Genomic DNA, 27,338 nt, shown 5'->3' on the forward strand with positions numbered 1-27,338 from the left:
CTGACAGGCAGCTCTGGCAGTGTTCCGGGCACTGTGTCACTGTCATGAAGCATGTTAGCACCCCCCCAGAAGCTTGAGCTGGGGAACACTGGTAATCCTGCCCCACCCCTTTATCTTTTGTTTTATCTGCTTGTGTCAGGTCCATTAATTCCTACCCCAAACAGGTACAGATGTCTAAATATAGATTAGAAGCCCGAAATAAAAGGAGGCTGAGGCCATGACCACATCGATTCTAGATGAGAAAACAGTCTTTGTAAAACAGTTTTATTTATTTTTTTCCAAGACCTATTGGGTCGGATTTGAGAATCATTTTGGAAAGAGCATACATCCTGCCACGCAGCTCCAAGATGCGCTTGTGAGCACAAATCACCTGCTTGCCTGGCACACATGATGCTCGGCCAGTGCCTTTGGCAGTGTTTTGCCCTGAATTTTGATGCTGCGGTAAGCAGGACAGTAGTGTTCGCATGAAGCAGAGGGTCAGGCCATCTGCCTTGTGATGCCCTGTCTCCACACATCTCTCCAGAGCCCAGCACAGTCTGGGTCCATCCTGAGCGTTTGGGTGATGTTGAATTATCACTCCTGGGGATGCTGCCCCTACTCACCAGGCCAAGCCTCACAATCATGAGTCTAAATCCCAGGCCGACGTTTCCAGGGTGAGAACAGCATTCCATGGGTAAGGCACAAAAGAATTCTGCAGAGGGAGCGTGCGAGGCAGTGCTAGCAATGGTGACAAAAAGGTGCTTTGCATTCAGGTTTTGTTACTGAACAGAATCTTGCTACATCAGCTTAAAACCATGTGCCGCGTAGTCTAAATGCCTGTTTAAGCAAAGCCCAAAAGTCTGTTTGATGATAGAAAGGGGAAAATAGGGTGTTCATAATACAAAGCTTGCAGTGAGTCATAGATGTAAAATTTACAATACTTTCTATTTAGTAAAGAAAAAATGAGTAATAAAATGGAATTTATTTGATCAAAAGTAACAGAAATACATCTTAGAGAATTAAGAAAAATTATGAAAAGGTGATTATCCAGCGTAGCAAATCTGTGACATGGATTAAGCCGAATTGTTCAAGAGATAAAATGCCAGCATGAACGTGCATTTTGGAAAGCAAAGAACAATGCTGGATTTAGGGAGGGAAACCAGGCTGCTGCTTTGGCTTGGGGCAGATGTGGCAGGAAGCTGCTAGTTCATGACCCAGAAAATTTGTAGCTGGCTTAGAAGGCTCTGGCTGCTCCTGTCCAGTATATATATATAAGCAAAATGGGTTTGCAGGACATTCCCAAATGTAACAATTGCCTGGCTGCCCCTGGGAACCCAAGTGGTGTTCTTTGGCCCTCAGCTTGGGTTGAAATCTCCTTTCATCTGGGAATAGAATCCCACAGCATCCCCCACCCCATCCTTTAGTCCCATAGCCAAGCAAGCCTGGAGTCACCTCTTCCTCCTGTAGCTTTCTACTCTGGGTCCTGGAACAAGTAGCTCAACCTCGTTGAGCCTTGGTTTCCTTACCTGTTCAGGGGGTGAGGGGAGTGGTAGTACTGCCCTTGCAGCTACAGGGAGAGAGTAAGAGCTTGACTCAAGGACATGAGCTGCCCTGGGACTGTCACCACTCACCACACATGGCTCTCTCTATATGTATATATGCATATATGGCTGAGGAGATGCAGCTCTTCCAAATTACACTGTGCTGGAAGTGCAAAATACACATTGGATTTCAAAGACTTGGTCTAAAAATTTTGTAAAACATCTTGTAGAATTTTTTCGTATTGCTTACATGTTGGAATAACATTTTGCTAAAATACATTACTAAGATTAATTTTACTTTTTTTTAAAGAAACATTTATTGATTTCAAAAACAGAGTAACACAGACAGATAGAATATATCTTGCATCCGCTGGTTTGCTCCCCAAATGGCTATGACACCTGTCTCTGGCCCAGGTTGAAGCCAGGAGCTTGGAACTCCATTCAGTTTTCCCATGTGGGTGCAGGGGCCTGAGCATTTGAGCCACGTCCTGCTACCTTAACACTCAGGACTGGGCCAGACTTAAACCATAAGCCCAAAACTTCATCTTGACTGGCAGGGGCCCAGGTGCCTAAGCCATCACCTGCTTCCTCCTGGGAGATACATTAGCAAGAATTTTGATCAGAAGTAAAGTTACCAAGACTTGAACTGGCACTTGAATATGGGATGTGGGTATCCCAGATAGTAGCTTAATCCACTGCAACACAACCCCTGCCTTCTTTTTAAACTTTTTTCTTAAAATTGTGACCATTAAAAAATTTAGAGTTCTACATGTGATTCATACTGACTTAGGTTGTACAGCAATGTTAGTTCCCTTCTTCCCTCATCCCTCGCCAGCCTCCTCCCTCCCCAGCATTCGCACCACCTCGCGTGTTGCTGGACCAGGGATGACTTGCATCTGTAATACTGTTGAATAGTTATAGAGGCAGATCTGTAGGCAGAGTTCTAGGAGCAGTGTTGCAGAATATCCTTTTCTTTCTGTTTTAAACACAAGAAAGCCATCAGTGAAATAAGGGCCTTTGCCGAGATCAGGAGCCAGTTGGTAGTTGAGCAGAGACTTAAACCAAGCACTCTGACTCCAGGTCACCATGATCTCTACTCCATGTAGCCACTTACTTTTCTAACTGTGTGGCAAGAAAACTCTAGCGCTTAGCTTAACATCTGTGTTCAGATGGAGAGACTGAGCTCTTGAGGACCAGAGAGAAGCAGTGTGGGTGGTGAAAGGTGGGCTTAGATTTGGATGAGGGCTAGGAGTGGGAGAGACCTGGGAGGGAAATAGTGGGCTCCTCCCTCTTGGGTTACCACCTCCATGGGAGGGCACGAAAACTAGGACAGGGGCTGGGGTGGCTAGACAGACACCAACAGCATCTGTGTGGGCTGCATAGTGGAATTGGTTAGAGGGAACAAAGGTTTAATACCCATTGACATGTACGAGAGCCGAATGGGGAGTGGGACAGACTGGTCTACTGCTACACATACTAGCAAACCAAGGTAGGGGGTGGGCCTGGTGGGGGTTATCGTGGGTCACTCCAACTAGGCTGCAGCTCCCACTTGTTTATGCGTGGGCCAAGTAGGTGCTGGGCAGAACCAGGCTGGACTGCAACACCCACTGGTTCCAGTGGAAGTCGGGGCTGAAAACAGAACCAACCCAGTGATTGCAACCACCAGCTGATCCGAGGCGATGTACTGTACTGGGCCCTGTACTTGCTAGTACATACAAGAATCTGGTCTGAGAACACCTCAGACAAAGTTTCTTTGGAGATCTCCCCAATCGAAATGCTGAACTCAGAACCCTAACCAAGAAAAGACAGAAGACAGAACAGGTCAATCAACCATCTCAGCTATATGTTGGCAGCGAAATAAGGGGCAAATGGAGACTCTATGAGGGACTGTGTCAATCAGTGGATTCTTCAAAGACTTCGTAATGCTTGGAGTGGCAAGATTGGCAGCGATTCATAACTGTTGAATTATCAAAACCAGTTGAGCAAGAACCTCAGAGCATGCCCTACATCTGGGACCTGGGGAGGGGGAGAAATTGAGTGGGCCTTCTCCCTTAATACCCCCCTTTAAACTTGAAGGAAACAATATGGAAATAATAGTCTTACCCACTTTCCTATTTAAAAAAAAGATTTGGATGAGGAATGATAAGCAGTTGTTGGGAGCTGAGTCTAGGCCATGCATGGTTGGGCTCAGAGCAGGCTGGGCGAAGATGACGCCATACGGTACTAGTTTTGGCAAGCACATGGGCTTTGGAGTCTGGTAGGATAGCCTGGTGAATCCTTGTATATGCTTTAACCCCAGGGTCCTCACACAGTTTTACATACAAGGAGTGTGTGTCCTTGCCGTGGTCTATGAAGAGTGAGTCATCCCCTGCAAGTGCTCAGTATGTTTCCCTGGGCTCATCTCTTCTGCATCCCTCTGTCTAAGTGCAGGGTCCCTGCATGGCTTGTTCTGTGTGCCCATACTCCCTCATCTGGTCTGCCACAGAGCTTACTGGTCTCTGTGCTTCCTGCTCTAACTATAACAGGCACATATGGGTAAAAAATCAGATGGAATTCAGAGCTGGTATCATGGTGCAGCAGATTGAGTCACCTGCAACACTGGCACCCTAGAGAGGCATGGTTCCAGTGCCAGCTGCTCTGCTTTGGGGCCAGCTGCAGCTCATACACCTGGAAAAGCAACAGAAGATGCTTCAAGTATTTGGAACTTGGAAGGGATTCCAGGCTCCTGGCTTTGACTTGACCCAGCCCCAACAGGTAATTCAGGTAATAAGCTAGTGGATGGAAGGTCTTTTCCCTCCTTCTTCTCTCCCTGTCTCTGTCTCCCTTGCTTCTCTTTCTCTCTCTCCCTGTCTCTCTCGCTCTGTAACTCTGCCTTTCAAATAAGGAATCTTTTTTAAAAAAAGCTCAAAGGGAGAATTTTGGTGGGTATGTGTAGGGTGGTGGCAAGGCCGGACCCTTTTAGTCATGGCTACAGTATCTGGGATTCCAGTAACAAGGTCCTGGTGAGGAATCCTAAGTGTGTCGTCCCAGTCACATGACTGAGAAAGCCAGGGCTTCCCAGTCTATGCATGGAAGACAGACTACAAATTATCTTGCTGTGCAGACAGCCAATAACAAGTGATGACCCCTGGAATCCTGCAAAAGAGCTCCTCTTATCCAGGTCACGTTGCTCTTACTCTTCCTGATTTGTGCAAGGCCAGGCCAGGCCAGAATCCATTTCCATCAGGGAAATTGGCAAGGAGCCATTTGCTTGTGACTGCTGACCAGTGGGACAGAGAAGGAGAATGGGAAGGTGCATTGTGCAGTGGACACGCTTTTCTGGTCACTAGTCCCAGTCTGAGCACCAGCCTGAGAGAGAAGCACTGGGGTTCCGGGCCCAGACCCACTGTGTGCTGGTTCTGTCTAAAGGGGATGAAGAAATTGTGGGTGAGCCACAGCATGTGCATATATATATAAATCCATATGCAGAGCGCCTGGCACACCACCGGCACTCAATAAACGGTGGCTGTTCTTGTTTATTGCTGCTGCCGACTCTGTTAGAATCCAGCGTCTGGTTTGGATTCTTCCAAATTTCATTTTTTTTTTTTTTGGCACTGTCAGTCACATTAAAAGACCAATGCCAATAAGACTTTAAAATGAAATGGCTCTCGTAATAAGAGATAAAGTCTCAGTAACCAAGATGTTGCTGTGCTTACTCAGGAGAATGTTTTTCCTTCTGGGGCCCTGCCAGTCGGGGACTCCTGCCAGGTACAAAAGGCAGAGTCGTCCCTGCTGTCTCCTCTGTGGGTTCCTCAGAGGCCTCTCCCTCAGGACTGACTGAGGGAGCTCTGCCTGGACCAGGCCCTCCTCCCCTCAAGCTGAGAAGAGGCTCCTATTGCTCGGAAGCTGTTCCTGTTGCCTGCAGGTGTCTTGTCCCTGGACATCCCGTGAGCTATGCTGAGTGGCTCCTTGCACTTCTTGCTACTCCTTTCAGTGTTGCTGTAGACAGAGAGCAAGAGAGACTGCGTTTATCATACCCTTGCTGTGGTCCAGGCAAACTGAAGTGCTTTGAGTATAGAATTCCATTTATTATGTCTGCTTCATAGACAATAAAATTGGGAGTCAGTAAAATGAATGGCCTTGCCCAAGGTCATAGAACTAATGAGCAGGAGAGCCGGGTTCTGTTCTCTCGTATCCAGAAGCTGCCACGCAGAGGAGGTGTGGCTAGGAAGCATAGCCAGGACAGCAGCAAATGGGAAAACTTTTGAATGGCAGAGGTTTGGGCTTTATATTGTTGTCCTGTAAAGCTACCAAAAGTGCCTGAGCTTAGAAATGACATCAGATGTGTGTCTTAAGAAAACAATCTAGAAAGAGTATATTAAGTCTGTTGAGATATGACTCTCCCATCCTAGCCTTATGCATTTGATTATTTATTTATCAAAAATTTTATATATTCATTTTCATCTACTTGAAAGGCAGTGACAGAGAGCGGGGAAGAGGGAGGAAGAGCGCGTGCAAGAGAGAGAGAGAGAGAACTTGTCCACTCCCAAAGTACTTACAACAGTCAAGGCCAGACCAGGCTAAAGTAGGTGGTCTGGAATGCTGCTGAGGTCTCCCACATCAGTGGTAGAAACCCAAGCACTTGAGCCATTGTCTACTGCTTCCTAGGCATGTTATCAGGAAGCTAGATTGGAAATAGAGCAGCCAGGACTCAAACCAGCACTCATATATGGTATGCAGGCGTCCCAAGTGGTGGCATAACACACTGTGCTGTAATGCCTGCCTCCCAGTTGATTATTTTCAAATGCAAATACAGGAAATTAGATTTGCCTATGCTCGGTTTCATGCAAGTTTCAAAAAGACTATTGTTCTGGCCTGAATCTTCCCAGTGATGAATATGCCTGTGGATGCAATATGCATGCATGAGTACAGGGTGTGTAGGGCGCAGTATGCCAGGAGGAAAGAAGAATGCCTTGGAAGGGCTTCCAGCCAGGAGGCCACTGGCTTGTGACAGCTGTGACTTGTGACAATGTAGAAAGCAGGAACCTTATCTGCCACATACCTGGCAGCGATGGAACTAGATGAGGGTGCCAAAGTAACATGACTGTTCTTTTAACAAATATGCCAGAACTTACTCTTGCTCAATTGATTCTCTCTCTCTCTCTCTGAGCAAATCGATTTGGAATTTCTATTCTTGAGTTTCAGAGAGAAGTGCATCCTGTATTTGCCCCTTATAATTCAACAGATATTTCTTGCACAAGTACGACTTTATTCTGCATTTCATGCATCCCTCCACTTTCTAGAATTATTAGAAGATGGAGTGTGTGTGTGTATGTGTGAATTACACTGTAAGAAATGGACTTCTTAAGTCCATCTGAATACAGTGCTGGTGCTTTACATCTAGTAAATTTGTCCTTTACACATTGATCAATTTGCTAGTTCACTGCAGAATCTTAAAATGATGACAGATCCAAAATTTCACGTGAGTGTATATGTACTTTTTCTTGTGCTTAGAAGCTTGTTTTTTTTGTTTTAAAATTTTATTTTTGATGATGTTTACATAGTTGATTAGGGTGGGAAAGGTTGAGGATTAATCAACTATTGAAACCACTTGAAGAACTCTTAGAGCATGGACCACATCGAGGACTCTGGGATGACATCAGGTTCCCCATCTCTTGGTACTGAGGTGGTTGACAGGCTGGGTGTGGCTTCTCCTCTTCTCCCCCCACTTCCCGTAGATACAGGAGGAAGAAAAAGAAAAATTGGAAACTATGGTCTTCCACCACACACTCGGCCCTCACATACACCAGTGGGAGCTGCAGCCTGGTCTGTCTATACCCAGTTCTCATGCTCTCCAGGAGGAGCAATGGCCCAGCAGGGGAGCCCCCACAGCCCCCTTACCGGGCTCACCCCACCCCGAGTCTCATGTGTGCTGAAACTGGGTGCTGTAGCCCAGTCTAGCATGGCCTGCCTCACCTCGACATTTACAGGTGAGTACTGTAGCCTGGCCTAGCCTGCCCTGTTCTGTCTCCAGTTCCAGCTCATGCTAGTGGGTGCTGCAGCCTAGCCCAGCCTAGCCAGCTCCCTGTTCCAGCCCTAATATGAACTGGCTGGTAATATGGCCCAACCCAGCCTATCCTGCACCATGTCCTGGTTGTTAAGTCTGCCAGTGGGTATTATGAACTGCCAGCCTGGTCTGGGCTGCTCCCAACCTTGATTCTTGCACTTACCTGCAGGGAGTTTCCCAAGCTCCTCTATCAGGTCTCCTCTCAGTGGCAGATCTCCACATACCAGCAGGTCCTTGGCCCAGCTGACTTAGTCCACCTCCTGTCTTAGCTGGAACAGTGGCCTTGCCCAGCTGGCCCACATCCGTTCTGGTTCTTACTATTGGTTTCCACAGCCCAGCCACGCCTGGTATATCCCCCCAGACACAGCTCTCACATGGCTCAGGGAATACTGAGACAACCTAGTCCATCCTACACCCTCCCTGGCTCTCACAAGCACCAGTGGATGCTGGAGTCTAACCCAGTCTGGTACACCCCAGAACCAGTCCACACTGATGCTGAGGGATACTGCAGTCATATCCAACTGAGACCACCTTTCCCCCGCCCCCCACCAATTCCAGCTCTCATGCTCACCAATGGAAACCACAACCCAACCAGGGTGTCCCCTTAGTTCACCAACTAGGCTTATTTCCAGCCACAGATTTTGCACATGCCAGTGGTTGTTCTGATCCAGCTCAGCATAGCCCATCCCCCATCTTGGCCTTTACCCTCAGATACTGCAGCCTGACCTGACCTGGCCTGCTCCCAGTCCCAATTCTCACTGGCGAGTGCTGTAGCCTAGTCCTGCCCAGTCTGTTCCCCCTGGCTCATAGAAACTGGTAGATGTGATAGCCTAGCTTGGCATGACCTGCATTTCAGCCTGGCTTCTGCACATACCAGAGAGCTAAGGTTAGCCCAACCCTGCCTGACCCTGTCTGGTCCTTCCCTCTCCAGAACCAACCCACACATTTACCGTCAGGAGGAGCTACCTTGCTTGGTCTGACCAACACCCAGGCCTGAATCAGATGCTCACCAGCGGGAGCTACAGCCCACCAGGGAAGTTTTCCAAGTTCCCTCACCAGAGCCACTCTCAGATCCAAATCTCGCATGTACCAATAGCTAATAGGCTCTTACCCGGCAGAGTCTTCCCCCTCTGTCCCAGCTTTTGTATGAACTTGTAGATATTGTGGCCTGCCCCACCCCACATCCTATTCTAAGGTGTGACTACAAGTACTGATGCCTCGACCAACCTGGTCTGTGCTCAACCCTCGTACCAGTGAGTGTCAGAGGGTTCTGTAGTCATGCCTGGCTTAGCCCATCACTACCCCCAGCTGTTAAGCAAACCAGTGGAAATTAAAGTTCCACAGGGGAGGGCCCTCATACCCCACACAGAATCTGCCCCCGAACCTGGTTCTCTCATGTACTAGTTAGTGTTATGGCCCAGCCTAACATTACCCATCCCCTGTTCTGACTCCCATTGGTGGATACTGATCTAGCCCTGCCAGGTAGGCCCCAGCCCTAGCTTTATCATGCACTGCGAGTGGTGATCAGCTGTGATCCAAGCTAACTAGCCCAGTTCAGGTCTTCCATGTGGACTGGTACATCAGTCTGACTCATGAAAGTCCTGAGTCTTCCCCCCTCCAAACAGCTCAGCCTCAGCCCCCTGACTTACCTGCAAGTACAGTGGCCTTGTTGGTGGAGTCCCTCAGAAGACAGCTGCAACACACTCCCTCAGTGATCCTCTCTCCCGACATCCCCTTGCCCCTTTTCCTGAGCAATCCACAGTCCCTGTGCCCGGGAGCACATGGGTTCCCCAGCCCGGTCCACCAGCATACCACAACAACATGTTAACCCAGGGCCCCACCCTCACCTCCCTCTCGCCTCCTGGCTTATGATCAAGCATGTGGAGAAATCTCCAGACTCACTCTGTCTGTCAGGGTGTGAGTCCCCAGGTCCCTGCACGTCCCCACTGGCACCATCTCCATCGCCTAAGCCCCTATGAGCCTGGCTGGGGCAGTGGTTCCAGAAGCAGCCAGCTGGCTGAGGCAGCAGTGGTGGAAGCCTATGTACTTCTTTAAAGGTTATCAAAATGATGGTTTTAAAGTTACAAATACAATACGTAAATATTGTTTTATTAAAATTCTAACATAGAAAAATATAAAAGAAATTTTAAATACCTTCCCAGACCTCTCCCTGCTTCTGTTTCGGTGACATCAATGTGTGTTCACAAAGGCCAAGTACATACTTGAGCAGAAATGAGATGGTGAACTCATGTGAATCACACACTTCAGTAATCTGCTGTTTTCCCTTCCAACTAGAAAACCAACACAGATGCAACATGACCGTCATGCTGCCAACGGCATTTCACCTGCTGCCCCAATAGCCTCTGGGTTCTCCTTCTGGCCTCTAGCAAATCTGCTCTGCAGTCAGTCATCATGCGTCCTCAGCTTTCTGGCCTCTCATGACCTTGACAGTCTTAAAGAAAGTGCAAACTTTGATTCTGCAGGCTGACGCCAAACCTGCCTCCTCTCCATGTTTCCTCACGCCATGTTCAAGTTGTGTGTTCTTAGCAGGAAGAATCCAAAACTGGAGCTGTGCTCTTCCTAGCATGTCCCATCGGGGCGTTCAGGAGGTCACCAGTGTGCCACTGGTGATGTTGACCTAGAGCTGCACTCTGCTGCAAAGCACTCGTTTTCCTTCAGGATATAAGTGGTGTTTGTGGGCCTCTGCCCCTCAGCTTAATGCCCATGGACAACTCTCGCCAGAATCAGCCACCACTGATGGTTGAACTGATATGCTACCAAAGGAAGAGTTTTACTTCCCCCACGTGGTTTTATATTATGTTAGTAAAGGCTGAAATATCACATTTATTCATTGGGTTGTAGTACATACTGTCATTTATGTTGATACTCAGAGTGAACTAGGTTTGGTGCTCCAGACTCTTCTATCCTTTCAACACATGTCTCCATTACCTTGAGCAAATATTTCCTGGCGCAAGGTGTTCCAGGATTATCTTGTTCTTTCTCTGCTCCCAATCTGGAAAGAGCCATTGGTCCAAAGAACCTGGTTCTTTGTTTGGAGAATGGCTTTAGAAAGCAAGATCAGATCTCTGTGTGTCCTCACTGCTACTGGAGTGTCACTGCTGCTGGGTGGAGGTAGGAAATACATGGCCTACGTGGACATCGACCTGTGGTGCTTGTATGCACATGGTGTCTGTGTCTATAAGGATTTTCATGTTAGTGTATATCTAAAATCCCCCCCAAGTTCATATTGACACTTCTAATTCCAGTACCCAAGGGTCCTTTGTTACATTCCCTTTTCCATGTTTAGAATTCCTTTAGCAGAAAGCAAGAGACCCGGCATCTGTTACAGTCAGCATAAGCACAATCTGTGAACTTTTGTGCTCAGTATGACCAATCTCACAGTAGTGCCCCTGCCTTTCCACATCCCCTCATGTTACCTGTTACCATTTCCTGGTGGCTCCACTTCCCCTGACTTCTGCTGGGAGTGGGGGAGAGTGTTAGAAAGGCTTTTGTTCTGTATTTTCTGAAAACATTTAGAAGTCCTCCAGCAGCTTCAAGTGAACAGCCTTTAGAATGGGGGGGAGGGAAGGGAGGGAGGCCGAGCCCAACTTTCCCCATTGCATTACTGTGGGATGTGACTCCCTCTCTCTGCCCTGCTGAGTTCAGTCCAGTAGCCAGTGGCTGGTCCTGTGACTGTGCTAAAGGAAGTCAGTTCTGACTTGAACCAAGGTGTGGCAGAAGAAGGTGAGGCCAACATTTTAAGAACACATGCCCAACAGTCCCTCTCTTGCCCTGGCTGGCATTTGAGAAACAGGGGAACGTGGGGGTCCTAAAGGACCCCATTGACCTCTCTCATATCACTCACACAGAGAATTATGGGGGCTGTTCTTCTACCTTCTATCACATAAAAAACACAGACCCAGCAGCTGGGGCTCTCGTTCAGAAGACCCCTGGTCAGTGTGGCTTTCCATGAGCTATAGTTTCTAAAAGTGCTCACAGCAGAGCATGGGGAGAGGTGAAGGACCTTCACTGATCTGTTTATTCACTGAGATATTGTGTGTGAGATGTCAGCTGATAAAACATTTCTGCAATTTAAAACACAGTGAGTGTCACAACCATTAACTCAACATGGAGCCTAAATGTAAAACACAAACCTATTAAACTCCCAGAAGATAACATAGTAGAAAAATCTCGATGACCTTGCATTTTGGGGAATGACTTTTTAGATACAACACCAAAGGTAAAATTTATGAAGGGTAGGACTGATAAATTGGACTTTCTTAAAAACCAGTGAGACTGGGTGAAGGAGATAAGATTAGAGAGTTGCCTTTTAGCCTGAGACCTGGTGGGGTTTTGTGGGGTTCCATCTATTGGGATGCAGGAGCAGAGCTGGCTGCTGGCAGAGTCTTGGCAGACAAACATGGGGAGAGATTGGAGAAGACTCCCAAATTCTCCTGGGAGAGGATGTGGCCTTTCCAAACTGGATATGAGGATAAGGCTGGGGAGGGGGAACAGGAAAGGTGAGAAAGTACGGACGGGGTGCAGTGTGGCCCAGAACAAATTCCTGAGAACAAGGGCTGTGTGGTTGGCCCAGTGATGGGCCTACCAGGTTACAGAGTCCCCAAGCCAGACCTCAGCAGCCGGTGCATGTGTAGGATGGAGTCACTTCTCCCTGGAAACTGTGAGAAGGTAGAGCCCTGATGACTGTTAATTATTGATGCCCTGCCTCTTTTATGGAATATCTGCTCCCTGCAGATACATATTTCTGCAAAACTGTGGGAACGGAGAGATTAAGGACACTGTTGCATCCGCCTCCCAGGCACTCCTGTCTCATAGAGAGATGGCTCCCATGTGACTGGCCTGCAGTATGCATGGTGTTCTCAAGGGTGGTAGGCAGTGTGTGGGATCACCCACCCACCCATTCCCCCCACACATCCACAGGTGAGCAGGCCAGGGTCAGTACTGCTCCTTCCACACTGAAGGGACAGGAGAGGCAGGGGCTTGAAGCATACTCACAGGGGACCACCGTTCATAAATGTGACACCTGTGCAAACTGAGAAGGAGCCACTGGGCCAGGATCCCTGCAGAAGAGTATGTGTAGGGGCTTGTGTGATGTCTTGGGGGGTGAACAGAGGGCAGAGAGAATGTTCTAGTGAAGAAAGTGTGGGAGCCAAGGTGCACACCCAGGACAACATGGGGCATGTTGAAAGGATGGCCTGCAGTGCTTTTTCTTGCCACTTACCTGTTTAGCACCTGCAGTGTGCAGCTTTAGCAAGCCTGGGAACAAATGAGCAACCAGAGGTGTTTGTAGGCAGAGAGGGAACAAACTGTGGTTCGTGAGAGCTCTGCATGCTGCAGAGTCCAGGTGTAGGCTCCTGGCAGGTGTGGCTTCTGGCCTTGTGGGGAATCACACTGTCGGCCCTCGGGGGTACTTGTAGAATTGCCATTTCTATTCCTGGCACAGGAGTACCTTAGTCTGGGAGTGGGACCAGGGGGTTCTTCAGAAGATGGAAATGGGGTCAGTTTACTAGGCAGCTTGACTCTCAGGGCTGCCGGGCAGACAAGTAACGTGTGCACAATCCTGGGGTCACAGGAGAACCCGGCGATCAGGAGACAGAAGACAGCAGCCCTGTGGCTTGAAGGTGGCAGAGCTTATGCAGCAGGTTGTAAAGGACTTTGAATGCCACATGGAGAGCACTTGATTCTACCTAACTAATAAGGTGCCATGAATTGTTGAAGAATTTCAAACTGGGCACTTAAAATCCAATTACCATTTACTCCCACTGGGGGCAAAGTGGTGGGTGGACCAAAGGAGAGAGAAAGTGCTGAGCAACCAGGGTGAAACTGTGAGAGAGGTGTGGGGAGTCTGAATTAGGGCAGTGGAAGCAGAGATGTGACAGCAGGTTCCTGAGAGTCTAGGAGCCAAACCTAGGATTCCAGCCTCCATTCTGTGGATCCACAGGAAGCAATTTGTCCTTTGGTCCCCTTGCCCAGGAAAACTCTGGGGCCAGGTCTGTCAGGGAGCTGGATGCCTGCCTTCCACTGTCCCCATCACATTTATACATCTCACATTTATATATAGGGGCTTACAAGTTTATGACTCCCTCCTCCTGTTAGATGCTCGATGCAAGTTCACCTGGGATCTTCTACTGCCCCTCATCAAGTATGGCTCCAGCAACCACTCAGAGGTCAGTGTGGATGCAGATGGGTAGATGAATGGAAAGACATAGTCATGTGAAGGCAAGAACTGTGAGAAAACAGCACCAAGGGATAGAAGCGTTAGCCAGGTAGGTGCTTGAGGGCAGACAGCAGGCGTGAACATTAGTGGCGGTGAAGCAGAGGACTGGGTGCTTGGGGTTGGAGAAAGGGGGTTGTGCCATTTGGCACTGAGTTGAGAAACAGAAGCCACTCTGTGGGGAGTAGTGTATGGCACAGTGAGCTGTCTGCCAACTGTGATATCAGCATCCTATATTAGAGTACTGATTTCAAACCTGGCTGTTCCACTTCCAAGCTAGCCCCCTGCTAATGTGCCAAGCAAGGCAGCAGAGGATGGCCCAGGTGTTTTGGTCCCAGCCAGCCATGTAGGAGACCCAGCTGGAGTTCCTGGCTCCTGGCTTTGGACCAACCCAGCTATCACAGCCATTTGGGGAGTGAACCAGTGGATGGAAGAACTCTCTCTCTCTTTCTCACTCTGACTTTCAAATAAATACGTGACTTTCTAAAGGAAACAAAGAAGAAGCCACTCACAGGCCAGGGTAGATAGGCCTAGGGTGCTGACTTGAAAAGTGCAGCCTGATAATTCTCAAGGGCTTACGCTTCTCTAGAAGCTGCTAGAATTGTTACAGATCTCTCGGACTCTCCGCTGGCTGTTCATACCCATCCCCAAATCTGGTGCTTCTCAAAAGCTGCTGGGAAGCACTGTGGGCCCTCCCCTGGCTGCCCACCCACCTCCAAAAAGCATGACTTCTCCTTGTCTCCACTCATCTGAATCTCATATGACTTCTTCTCACTGTAACCTAGAACTCTACTGGGAAGAGGCCCAGCACTGGGAGCTGAGGGCAGGCTTGTGGCTATTGTCTGACAAACCCAGTCAAATATTTTGTCATTAGAGTGAGGGTCTCTTTACGTAAGCAAATGAACCCTCGCAGTTCAAGGGACACATCATGGCCACCACTGAAGGTCACCACTGTCCGTTTTGGTGTCTATGCTCACTTGGTTTCTGATGACGGAGGGTACTGAGCCCCGGGCTCTGTCCCCAGAGCTCAGGAAGCCTTTCTGAGGAACAGCGTCTGCAGTCAGTCAGCACCCACAGAGCCCTAGCTTGGCGCCATGTCAGTGAACTCAGCAAGCCCTGAGTCCCTGAGCTGGGTCCCTGAGCCGGAGCCCCGGGACCTCTCCCACAGAGAAGACCCCAGGCCCTGCCAGAGGACAGTTCTTCTGACCATCTTCTCATCACCTCAACATTGAGAAGAGTTGTGCCTTTGGAAACTGCCAGAAGGGAGGTGATCCTTGATGTTGTTCGGTGTCCCCTGGCAGATGGCTGCATCAGGGTTTTGAAGCAGAAAGAGGCTGACCTGTCCTCGGGGTATGGCATGGCGGGCTGTTCTGAAAGCCACATTGAAGAGCTGGCCCTGCCTGTATGCCTTGTGGAGGTGTAGACTCTGAGAGGGCTTGTCCTGAGTAGTCCCTGGGTTGTAAGGCATGTGGAAAACTATTGCCACCTGAAGGAGGGAAGTCCTTCCTCATTTACTCTAAGCAGCCACAGAATGGGCTCTAAGCCCTCACAGAAGGGCCTCTCGGGGGGAAGAGGCCTTGTGGGAGGAGGCCGGGAGGGGAACCAAGCATCCCATCTGGACTCACAGGGAAGTGTGATAGTTGTGAGCTGGCCAGACCTTGGAGGCTGGGAGCCCTGAGGCAGTCCCTAGGACCCAGGGCACAGAGTGTGTCCTTACACATCAGAAAGCTCCCTGGAGTTGGTGTCAGTAGTGAGTGGGACCGGAGGGAGGATACTTGTCAACTGGGAACTGACCGAGATGGTTCAGGGAGACACCCAGACCTCCATGAGGGATGGAGCTGGCATCGGGAAGTCACGTTAGTCACCTGTGCCCTGGCACCCTTCCTGGTCCAGTACCAGTGTTGGGGAAGTCCATGTCATGCTGTGTCTGAGAGCCTCAAGCAGCCCTCTGTGGCCACAGCTGTGAGGACTCCATGGCAGGCCTCTCTGGTAGAAGCAGCCCTAGCAAGCTCTTCCACCACTGGCACGGTTGGTATCTTCAGTGTGAAACGTCAGAGACATTTTGATCTTACCCTTTCCTTCCACATCACCAAAGCCAGAGTGTGCCAGAATGGGACCCTGCCAGGCATCTGGTGAGTGGGCACCTCTGAGGGCAGCAGGTGCATCTCTGCATACTTCTCTCCACAAAGAAACAGAGGTGGGCTAGCCCTTCTCCAGTGCGGGGGGCAGGGGTGGGTATGCTTGCCTGTGCCTCTGTGTGGAGCACGTGGGAGTAGTCATAGATCCCTGCCACAGCTGCCTCTCCTGCGCAGAATCCAAGGCAGTGGCCAGGGCCCCATTTGCGTTTCCTGTCCTCTTGGGTGTACTCTGTGCTTTCCTGGCCCCTCTGCCTGAGGGATGGAGTGGCAGAGGCCTCCAGCAGCTGACAATGACCCTGGAGGCAAACGAGTCCACGGCAGGATGTCTGGTTTCCCCTTGCCCAGGCTGAATGGCACTCTACCTGTAGCTGCCCCCATGCAAGTCCTGAGTAACCAGCAACTCGACCCGGCCACGGTGAAGGCAGAAACGCCTCCTGAACAGCTGGATGGACCCTGACGAAGATGAATGTCTAATTCAGTTGGAATCTCCTTATTGCTGCCTGTAATAAAAAGCCTGCCCCATATATTCACCACCCCCCTGCCGATGTTTCTCTGAAATTAAATATCAGGAGGACATATAATAGCCCAATTCCACACCAGGCCAATATTATCAGATTGATGTCAGCAGTGATAATAGAAGAAGGATAAGTTGATGAGATTCCATTTATTAAATAAAGTGAAGAGAGCACATAGGGAGTTGGGGAGCGCACATGCCAGCAGGCACTGGCTGGGTGCACTCAGCCATGAGAGTCAGCTGGAGGGAACGAGGAAGACTCTGGGGCTGTCTCACAGGCACCAGCACTCACCGCTGGAAGACTGCTACAGACTGGCACCGACTCGGGCCTGTCTCACTGCAGCCAGTTGGTTTCCTTTTTTTTTTTTTTTTTTTTCCTACTTGCCTGCCTGCCCTGTTCTCAATCAGCTTCATGCATTGTGTTTCACCATCTTCTCCCTGATCTTCTGCTGTGGGGTCTTTAGCTCTTAGCCTCCCACGCTCCCCACATGGTACTGGCAAGCTTCTGCCTCCACCAGGAAGTCCTGCATGACTTGTGGTTTGGGAGACAATCTTTTGTTTCCTTTTGACACCCTTGCTTGTCTTCCTCTTTCAAAGCTGTTTGGAGTTTCCCCAAAGCAGAAGAGCTTACGTGGCTCAGTGTGAGGAGAAGGGGCCATGCAGGCAAACTCTGCAGGCTTTCTTCTCTTGGATCAGTCTGATTGCTGTGTGACACTGGGCAAGTCACCCAAGTCTCTCTGAGACTCATTGTCCCCATCAGCAGAACGGGACAGCAATACCTTGCTCGCCGAGTGGTTGTGATAGTCTCCTAGCACACATTAGACCCTCAAAATATTGCTTCTCGGAATGACCAGGCCCACAGGTCTGCCCAGATACACTCTTCAACGAGCCCAAATTTACCACCTACCTCTGCTGTTTACCTAGAGACATGCCACTTTCTTTCTCCTGTCCCGTTAGCCAGGCCCTCAGCCAGAATTCTCCCATCATGGAAGGCATTCATGGGAGCACAGAAGGGAGTGTGTAGACCTGTCACGAGTTTCAGCTCTCCCTGTGTCTTACAGCAATCAGCTTTGTAAATGGAGATGAAGCCTTACTGAGAGCATCAAGGATCGGAGAGGCCACACAGAGACGCTGCCCGGAACATGGCCTGCAGTGGGTACAGCATGTGCTGCTCCCCGTTAGGAAGGCAGCATTGGCCACCTGGTAACTTGTGCCCATTCACTGCTCCCCATTGGCCTCTGGAGGACTGGCCAAATCCTTTTCTACCTAAATGATACCATAGGCTCCCCGAATTGCCCAGTATAGTACCCAAGGCATGGTCTCTCTAAACAGCAGAAATATAATCACTCACAGTTCTGGAAACCAAGTCCTAAAGCAAGGTGCTTCGGGGCCAGCCTCTCTGGAGGCTCTGGGGGAATGTGCCATGTGCCTCTCTGCAGACTTCTGGTGTTGCTGGCCACTGTCGGTGCTCTGTGGCTGGCAGGTGCACCTCTCAGGATCTCCCCCATCACACGTAGCATTCTCCAGTGGCTGTCTCTGTGCTCATCTCTTCTTCGTGGAAGGGTATGAATTGGATTGATTTTGTTTCTACTATTAGGGGCCACCCCCATCCCAGAATGAATTCATCTTAGATCACCACATTTGCCACAGCCCAGATCCCACATCAGCTGTGGATTTGGGGACAACTCTGCAAGCTACAGACCTTTGCATGTGTAGGGGGAGGTCTCAGAAGCTTGGGGAGCTGCAGCCTCACCAGGTCAGTTTTTCCTGACACCATTTTCGGTTGGAAATGACAGACATTAACTGAAGCCAGATGTGGAGCTTCTGGGCTTGTAACACTGGAAAGCTAAAGACAGGTCCTAGATCTGTTTCTCACTGAGTGACAGGCAGCAGCTCTTGGAGACCCAGTGTTGCATCCTTGGGGAGTGTCACAGTTTCAGCTCCAGCCTGTCAGTGGAACCACGCTGACTCAGTCTGGACGATATGGCTCAAACCCCGATTCTGAGGCTGGGAATGTTGGGACGGTGCTGGAAGTTGCAGAGGGTGCATCCTCTTTATCTGATGAAATTTCTGCATGAGTTCAGTTCAGTTCAGCAGTGGGAAAGTGTGTGGCACAGTCATTGCTTTATAAAGCAGGTTTCCTTCCCTCCTGCTGTCCTTCCTGGCAGTCTTGGATGTATCCGGTCACATGCTTTTCACCAAGCTGGCCCTGCTGCCAGCTCCAAGCCAAGGAGGTCACAGGGCAGACCTGGGTCTGCCCAGGAGCCCCCAGGTCCTGTGAGAAGACAGACAGACAAGTGTGTCAGAATTCACTGTGGGACCTGCCCCGGAGGGTATGATACCACTGCCCGTGGACCCAAGGAGGTCTCACTGTCAGGACAGACTGCCTGAAGGAGAAGGGAGCAGGGCTGGAGAGGAGTAGAAGCAGAAGGAAGGTGCTCCAGCCAGCTCTGGGTATCTCACTGAAGGTTAGTGCACTGTGCATGGGGACCACCTAGTGTCCCACCTAGCATCCCAACTAGTATCCCACCTAACATCCCACCTGCCATCGCGCCTAGCATCCCACCTGGCATCCTGTCTAGCATCTTGTCCTCTTGGAGCACTCAATCTAGCAGGGGAGTGGTGTCAAGTGCACAGCCAGGCTGAATGGGGCCACAGGAGGGCTGTGGGAGCCACAGTGCGCCAGCAAGTCTGGATAGGGCTCAGACCTGGGTCCTGGTTCTGCTTTGCATGCAGTGGTCTGGACCAAGCTGCTTGTCACCCTGAGCTACTGTATTTGCATTTAATGAAAAGTTTTACTCCTGCCTTACAGGACTGTCCTGGGACTTAAATGAGATGATGTCTGGCCCAGGATGCTGTGGTCACCAACGTGAGTTTGGTGGTTGTTTTTTTAACCTGGTTTGGCATTTTAGAAATTTGTAACCTGCTTTCTATTCTCAGCGCATCCCTGATGGACTGACAATAAGGAGGACCATTCAAGAGGCTTTTTATAATGGCAGTGGAGACAGGAGCATGGAATAGTAGCTGTCCTGGATATAAAGTGGCAGCTCTGTTGTGGGTGGGGAGGTGTGAGAAGTCGAGGTGCTCTGGGTACGCAAGTGGCTGAGTGTTGAAGCTGTTAAGCAAGGTTAGAAATGCAAGAGGAGGAGATGCTGGGGTGAGGGCCAGACCTGCTGCTCCCTGTGGGTTTGCAGATGCTGCCCGCATCAGTAGTGGACAACAAGTGTTAACTGGACATGTAGAGCAAGATGGGGAAACAGGGGCCCAGCATGTTCCCGAACCAAGGCAGACGGTGAGTGTAGGAAAACCAGAATGCTGAACCAGACAGGCAGGAAGATCTGGGACCACAGGTGCCAGAGCTCTAAGCCTCAGCATGATGGATGCAGTCGGCTTGGCCGTGCAGTGAGGTGACAGATGAGGGAGGGGGAGGGCTTGAGCAAGAAGAGCAGATGATGCCTAGGCGAAGGGGTCAGAAGAGTGGGTGGGAGGGGAACCTGGGGCAGTACCCCTGTGGAAAACATAAGCTGCTGAGGCCTGAGTGAAAAATGAGACAGTTGGGGTTTTAAGGTTTGAATGCTGTTAGATTTTTTGAGAAATGGGTGTGTTTTGATTGGAGCAGGTAGATGGCGAAGGTAGAGGAGTGACAAAGCAGTAGGAGGGGTCTGTGTAAGTACCAGCATGGAGATGGGGGTCAGCACAGGCATGTGCCTATGTCCTGAGTGGCCAGGATGGCTAGGAGTCAGGTGACCCTCTGGGACCTGCTCACTGGGTACCCAGACTCACCTGCCCTATCATGGCCATTACAGCCCTTGTGGAAGACTGAGGGCCTAGGACAGCCAGGCTGTGCAGGTGGGACCACCTTAGGCAGTGCAAGACTCCTGCTGGCTGGGTCCCTCCTCTGGCCGTGACCCACTGACCCACTGAGAAGTGGTAAAACTAAAGCATCAGCCCTGGTTTGCATGACCCCAAAACATGTGCTTCTTCTGCTGGTCCAAGGCCCTACCCTCAGGTGTCTGCCGGTTCCTTGGTGAAGGAACGCCATAATTGCCCAGCTCAATTATTGCTTAAGATGCCTGAGGAGGGCATACTGCTGGCCCGGCTGAGTTCCTAACCTGGCCTTGAATGGCTTATTGAAATAAGATCACCCCTCCTGGCCCGACACCTGGAGGACCCTCCCTAAAGCTGCATATTTCAGATGGTCTCCACTGACCATTGCTAGGACCCCAATGGGCTTCCAACAGGTGCACCCTTCTCCACCCTGAGTCTCAGCCCTGCCTCAGTTTCTCATACAGACAAGCAGATTGGTGATGGGGAGCTGTGACTCCTAACTTCCCCCCTGGTCTTCATCTTCTAGATCAGGTGATATTCCTCTTGCCATCATGAAGATGAGAGAACTCCAAGCCAGTGAGGGGAGACGGCTTCCCTGGTATTGCCCTTGAGTCCTCAGAGACCAGACACCTCACACTGACTTGAACGGAGAAAACACCCTCAAAGCCACACAGCCAGTGAGTTTTCATACGACAGGCATCCTTGTTGTGGCAAATGTTCCCTCAGGCAGGGTCTAGGACTTGTTTCCATTCCCGGAGAGCTCACCCGATGCTGTGAATACCTTTCTTTGTGCAGTTGAGAAATGCCCATTCGCAAGCCTGAATGTCTGCAAAGGTTTCAATTGTTTTGCCTGCATCACAGGATAGGGTCGCTATGGCCCAGCCCTGGGTCGGGGGTAAGCCAAGATAGAGCATACCTACTTTCCTGAATAGTTTGACCCTGCCAGAGTTTGGAACAAGCTTCCATTTCAGGAGCTCCTCTCTGCCTGTCTTAGCCTATTCAGAACCTCTTTGCAGACAGATGGGTGAAATTTCTTCCAGTTGACATTTGCCGACCATTCTGTCTCCTCGTATTATTCCTGATAAACCCCAGAGGAAGGCCTCCACCATCCCAGAGGTGACAGTGGTGCAGAGGGGATAGATTTCACCATGGCCCAGTTTCTGCTGAACAGAGAGCCCGCTAGGGGTTCTGTGAGGTTTGTTTTGTAGTTGCACAGGGAGCCAGTCCAGGGCCCTGAGGCCGCAGGAAGGGAAGCCAGAGAGTTCAGAGCTCCTGTTTAGCCATGGGCAGAGGGACAGGCTACTTAGAAACTGTTCTGCTCATGTAGAGTCTTCCAGAATGCACATGTGTGTCAGAAGGAGTAAGGCCTGAGGCTCAGAGCTCTGGCTCCAAGGCAGCAGGCTGGGCGACTGCTCCTCCTAGCCCTCCCAGGGATTCATCTTTTCCGTGAAGATCATGAATGCTCATCTGATTCTAGCCCCTGTGTGCACCTGCAGCCACTACCCCTGTGGTCTCTCCCAGAATCCCACTCAGAGGGCACGCGATAGGAGGCTGCTTCAAAGATAGACCCTGCCTCTACCAGGGCTAAGCTCTGTCATGGCCATTGTGATGAAGAGCAGCGTAAGAGAGGTCAGAGTGAAAGGACAACACTGCAAGTGACTGGCAGCCCTGCAGGGTGTCCACAGTGCAGCAGTAATCCCCTGGTGTGAGAGGACACTGCACCATGTCTGCACAGAGTGCATAGCCTCGAGTTCAAACCAGAAGGCATCACTTCCGGTGCTTGAGTCCCTGGTTCAAGCCTCAGACCTTCAGTTTCTGATCCCACTTTCTGCACATGCACATCCTGGCAGGCAGCAAGTGATGGCCCAAGTGCTTGGGCCATTGCTACCCGTGTGGGAGACCCAGAAGGAACTCTCAGCTCCCAGCTTCCACCTGCTTATTATGGGCATTTAAGGAATAAATCCATTGAGCATATGACAGATCTTGCATTGTTTATGTCTTTTTCTGCTTTGCTGTCTCTCTACCTTTCAAATAAACAAACAAACAAAAAAAACCATCTGGCTGGTACCCAGTATGATAACCTAGTGGCTGTATCCTTGCCTTGTATCCTCCAGAATCCCATACTGGCATCAGTTCGTATCCCAGCTGTTCCACTTCCCATCCAGCTCCCTGCTTGTAGCCTGGGAAAGTAGTTGAGGACTGCCCAAAGCCTTGGGACCCTGCACCCACCCGCATGCAAGATCCAGAGGATCTTGGCTCCAAGCTTTGGATCTGGCCATTGAGGCCACTTGGAAAGTGAACCAGCAGACAGAGGATTTTTCTCTCCTTCTCTCCTTCTCTCTGTATACCAACCTTTCCAATTAAAAAAAAAAACAAAGAATAAACTAAAAAGAGAGAAGCAGCTCTGAAGAAGGCTGTTCAAGATTAATCCACACAGTGTAGATATGAATCAGACTGGTGACCTCAGGAACTGAAATGGCATAAGATTGAATGCTTTGCCCAGGTCAGGAACCAGGCTGAACCAGCCTGGCCACCCTTAGCTCCTCCTTTCTCCCTTTCCCCTTACCCCTCCCCTGCCAATTTCTAAGAAAGGGATGGTTCACTCCTGTCACATCCTTTACATTACAAGTCACAGCCCGGGGCACCCCCACCCCATCATCCCTCCTCCCTCCTGCCTCTTTAGTTTATAAACCATCCATTTTGTTCACGCCCCAGGGACAAATCTTTCTGGCCTCAGCGAAACGTGAGTGTCTTGACCGCCCTTGTCAGCAGGGTTGTTTTAGGGCTGGCAGATGACTCCGTTCCTGCTGATGGCAAGAGGATAAAGCCAGAAGTGAGGTTCTACAAAGAAGGATTGCTCTGTCTGGTAAAGGGAGGCAGAGGCTGCTCGTCTTGTTGCCTCAAACCCTGCTGTGTGATGACCAGGGTCTGAGGGTGACACGGGGCAAGCAAGAGGGCCCAGCTCCAGGCCTGGGCAGCATTGCTGAGCTGCATAACAGTCCTGAAGTGGCCTCTCTAGACCTGTAGAATGAGACGGTTCAACACAGGGCACCTTGTGTCCTATGGTGCTCCAAGGCTCTGCTGCTTGCCATGCGAGCAGATGAGTCGGCTTGGTTGAGTTATCTCAAAATAATAGTGGTGTCACTCTGCTCTCACAGCTGCTCCAGGGCTGGCTGATTTTAATATGGAGACTTTGGGCAGGAAGATGGTTGACCTACAAGTCTGCCCTTCCTGAGTCTGGAGCAGAGTGTGTATAATAGCAGTCGTTATAGCTCGGCAACTCCAGGAACTGTCTTTTGCATTTTCACAACTCCCCTTAATGCCCTCCACAGTGAATGGTACTGAACACTCAAAGACCGTCAGGTGCTACTGTAGCTCCTCTCTGGACATGGCCTGTCAACCTGTTCAGAAACCAGAAAGGTACAAACAAGCTAAGCCAAGAGAATGGTCCTGGGCTGCCACCTCCTCTCTCTGCTACACACAGCTGACAGCTGTGCGACTGAACTTGGAGGCAGCTTGGTCTTTGCACGCGTGAGAAAGGCAGCACAAGATGCCCTGTCTGCCGAGGGCCAATACGAGAGTGCGCGCACACTCAGAGAGTCCCCACATGCAGGTGCTGCGAGTGTGCAAATGAGTATGTGGGCCAGAAGCAGGAAGGGAAGGGACTGGTGAGGGCGGGGAGAGGGGAGCAGGGAGATGAAGAGGGAACCCGAAGCCCAGCCTCTGAAATGTTACCCTCAGAGGCCAGGAAGGGAACCGATCCCAGCGTAGTCTACCTTTCGGATTGTTTCAGGGTATTTGTTTCAGTTTCATAATCTCAAAAAGTGAACATGGGCCTTTCTTGTGGATTCTGAAAGTACTTTACTGAAGGAGAAAGAAAAACTGGTAAAGTTCTCACCACAGCACTGCAGGGGTCCTTTCTGAAAAGGGACAAAGTTTAAAATTTCTTTTCTGTTCATTTCTGTAGGTTTTCCATTTTCCTTGTTCCACATGAATTCATTTTAAAATCGGGGTGAGGTATTGGGGGTGGGATACTTCCCATACAATATGTGGAAATCACCAGGTTATAGTAGTGGACTCAGGCCCAGCCAGAGCTGGGTGTGGCCAGGAGGGCTGTCCAGGATGAGATGTACCGCCTTCCAAGGGATCCCCCTGCTGGGTCAGGCCCACAACTCCTGCTGGCATCCTGTGGGTGCCCAGGCTGTAGCAAAGGAGCCTGCCACAACCCAGCCCGGGCAGCATCTGCTGCAGCACGAGCCTGAACCACCAAGCACAGGGCTTGATCCTGTGACCTTCCTATCACTTCCAGAACGTAAAGCACAGTGTCTCCCTCTGAGGTCAGAGGTACTCTCATGGACATCAGGATGTAGCCAGTGTCTGGCACGTGGCTGTTGAGTCATGTTTATCATCTCTCTCCCTTCCCATGGCGGGGGAGAGTCCTGGGCTTCCCCTGCACTTGCAGCACAAGCCCACATGTTCTTCTTACCCTTCAGACCCCGCAGGGTGGAGCCCGTGTGTTCGGGACTGCAGGCCCAGATCCTGCGCTGCTATCGCGACAACTTGCATGAGGCTTTGCTGTGCTCAGACTTGGTCAAGACGTACCAGCACTGCGTGAGCACCGCTCACAAGGTAAGGCCTTGCCTGTCTCCTGGGGAGGCAGACCCCTGTGTCCACCTGGCTTGGCACCATCAGACACTACCTAGAAGTCTCTGAGTTAGCTCCCAGGAGGGTTCTTAGGACTAGGGTTTCCTCAGTCCTCTCCCCATTCCAGTGTGCCCATGAGGGTCTTGGACATGTGACCCAGGGGACATGGTTCCTGTCTGCTTTGCCATTACATTGAACCAGCCCATCTCCCCACACACACACAAGGTATTGACACACATGTGCCCCACACTCCTCACCTGTGCGTGCTTGGGAGCAGGGAGCATGGAGGAGGCCCAGGATGGTAGTTGTGGCAAGAACCAGGATGACCTAGGAGGAAAAGGGCCAAGAGTGGATGTGGCCCCCACGGCACAACCAGCGTGCAGGTCTAAGGTGAGGAGTGGCCCCTGCCTCCTTGGCAAGGATTCCTGGTTCTGGTGCTTTCCAGCCCACAGCCAGTGGCTGTCCCGGTCACCTGAGGTGCAACTCCCCAAGCTGTGCCATCCTTTCTCCCCAGTACCTCTGGCCTCCCACTGCTCGACTCTAGGAGTCTGTGGTAAAAACAGCCATGGTAAGAGGCCACATGAACCCCAGCTGTGCTTCCCTCTCAACTGACCCACATCCAGCCAGACCAGGTGAGCACCACACCACTGCTCTGCTCGCTCATGCCAGCCTCGCCAAGGTGCCCGCCCCATGGCAACACTAACTGTCCTTCAGCAGCCAGAACTAAACGCGGCAGCAGCAGCCGCTCGGGGGATGGCTGTGTGAGGAGAAAGAGAGGCTTCATCCTGTGTCACCAAAAGCGAGTGGAAAGCTACTTGCTCGATTTCAAATTGAGCACAAAGATGACACAAGCCCTCCCCACAGAGTGTGAGCAGGAGGAGCCAGGCACCTGTGGGCTGGACCCCACCCCCAGTGTGGACACTTCATGAAGTCATTGTTTCCCATTTTGTCACCAAGATTGAGACCTGCCCCAAATCCTTTTCCTACCCAGCTGAGGGAGCTCCAAGTCCCTGGTCGTCATATAGCCAAATTGTTACTAACAAAAGCCCCCAGGTCCTGCCATGGCACCAGGCTTCCCAACAGAGCCCAGCCCCCATGTCCCCAGGCCTGCACCTCTCCACCTGGCTGCCCGTCTGTGGCCATTGTCAGACCCAGCCTCTGCCCCAACAGGAATGTCGTACACAGGTACAGTCCACCAATATGTCTGTTGCATGAAAGAGGATGGCATTAAGGCCCAGTGTGAGGCAGTAGCTCCCGCATGCCCTAAGCAGGCTTTGGGACGCTGCCAGGTCCAACCCCTGTTTCCCTGTCCCCACTCCTTACACTGTGAAAGAGCAAACTGGAGACTGAGCACCTGGCCATGGCAGGGACCAGCAAGATTCTCACCTCCCCAGGGCAAGGATATGCAGTATGTATATGTGCGTTCTGAGAGAGCATGTTTGACCTGGCTTAGCACACATGCAAGAGGGTGGCACCCTGTGCATTAGTAAATTGTCTCTGTCCTCTGGCAGCCTCCCCCTTGGAGGGCTCCAAGCAGAACCAGAGATGAGGGAATGAAAGACCCCAAAGAGGAATCTGCTTCTAGAAATAACCAGGTGGCAGAGCACAAGGGTGTGGAGGCTGGAGAAGGGCCGGGCTGCTTCTCCCACCACCCTGCATTCCTGGAAGCAGCTTGGCCACCCAAATGCTGCCTTCTAGGCCCTGGCCTGCATCCCTCTGCGTGGGTATGCCCAGCATCCCTGATCCACAGACGGAGCCCCACAGCATCTCAAAGGCAAGGGCCTGATCGTGCAGACTCTGCTGCCCCGGTGCACTCTCTGTGTCTCGTTGCAAACATCCAGAGTCATTAAATAAGAGAGCAGGGAGGACCTTGCTGTGACAGAGCGGAAGTGGGTCATGACTGTCTGAGACATGCAGGCTGCAGAGCGTACAGGAATGGAAGGCGTGTGGTGCGAGCTCTTATCTCTAGGGACACGTGTCAAGTAAAGGCCCATCCCCCTCCTGGCTCCGGGGCCCAGGTGTGCAGAGGCTCGAGCCCAGTCTCGAGGGGACCCAGCTGGCGAGGAGGGAGACTGACTCACTCACAGCTGCAGGGAAACAGTTGCTGGCTGAGGCTTGGAACTGCGGCAGGCCTGCAGGAAGACAAGGGCTGGGACTGAACTCTGACCCCTTCTGCTTGCAGGGTTGAGAAGCAGCCATCACTCCTGGCCCTGGCGGTGACTTGGAGCCCTGAGGAAGGGACCAATCTTAGGACCACAGTCCACGGAGCCCAAGCCACAGCCACCATGGTCTGCCATTGCCTGCTGGGACCCCCACTTATGCCTCTGAGCTCGGGGCTACTGCGTTCTGAGGGGAAACAGAGCGCGTGCTCACGACCGAAAGCAAATAAAGCAGATGTCTTTGTTTTCAGTCA

General features: G+C 51.0%; 1 protein-coding gene across 1 annotated transcript in view; it reads left to right on the top strand.

Annotated features, from left to right (window-relative positions):
- CHCHD6 (coiled-coil-helix-coiled-coil-helix domain containing 6) overlaps positions 1 to 27,338 on the top strand; it is a 240,173-nt gene extending 212,835 nt beyond the window's left edge. The window contains exons 7-8 of the mRNA XM_012925941.2: positions 24,775 to 24,910; positions 27,108 to 27,338. Of these exons, the coding sequence (XP_012781395.1) occupies positions 24,775 to 24,910; positions 27,108 to 27,113 (142 nt within the window). The 3' untranslated portion in view covers positions 27,114 to 27,338. The remainder of the gene's footprint in view (positions 1 to 24,774; positions 24,911 to 27,107) is intronic.

This window comes from Ochotona princeps, chromosome 21, assembly GCF_030435755.1.
Source record: "Ochotona princeps isolate mOchPri1 chromosome 21, mOchPri1.hap1, whole genome shotgun sequence".
In the NCBI taxonomy this organism is placed as follows: domain Eukaryota; kingdom Metazoa; phylum Chordata; class Mammalia; order Lagomorpha; family Ochotonidae; genus Ochotona; species Ochotona princeps.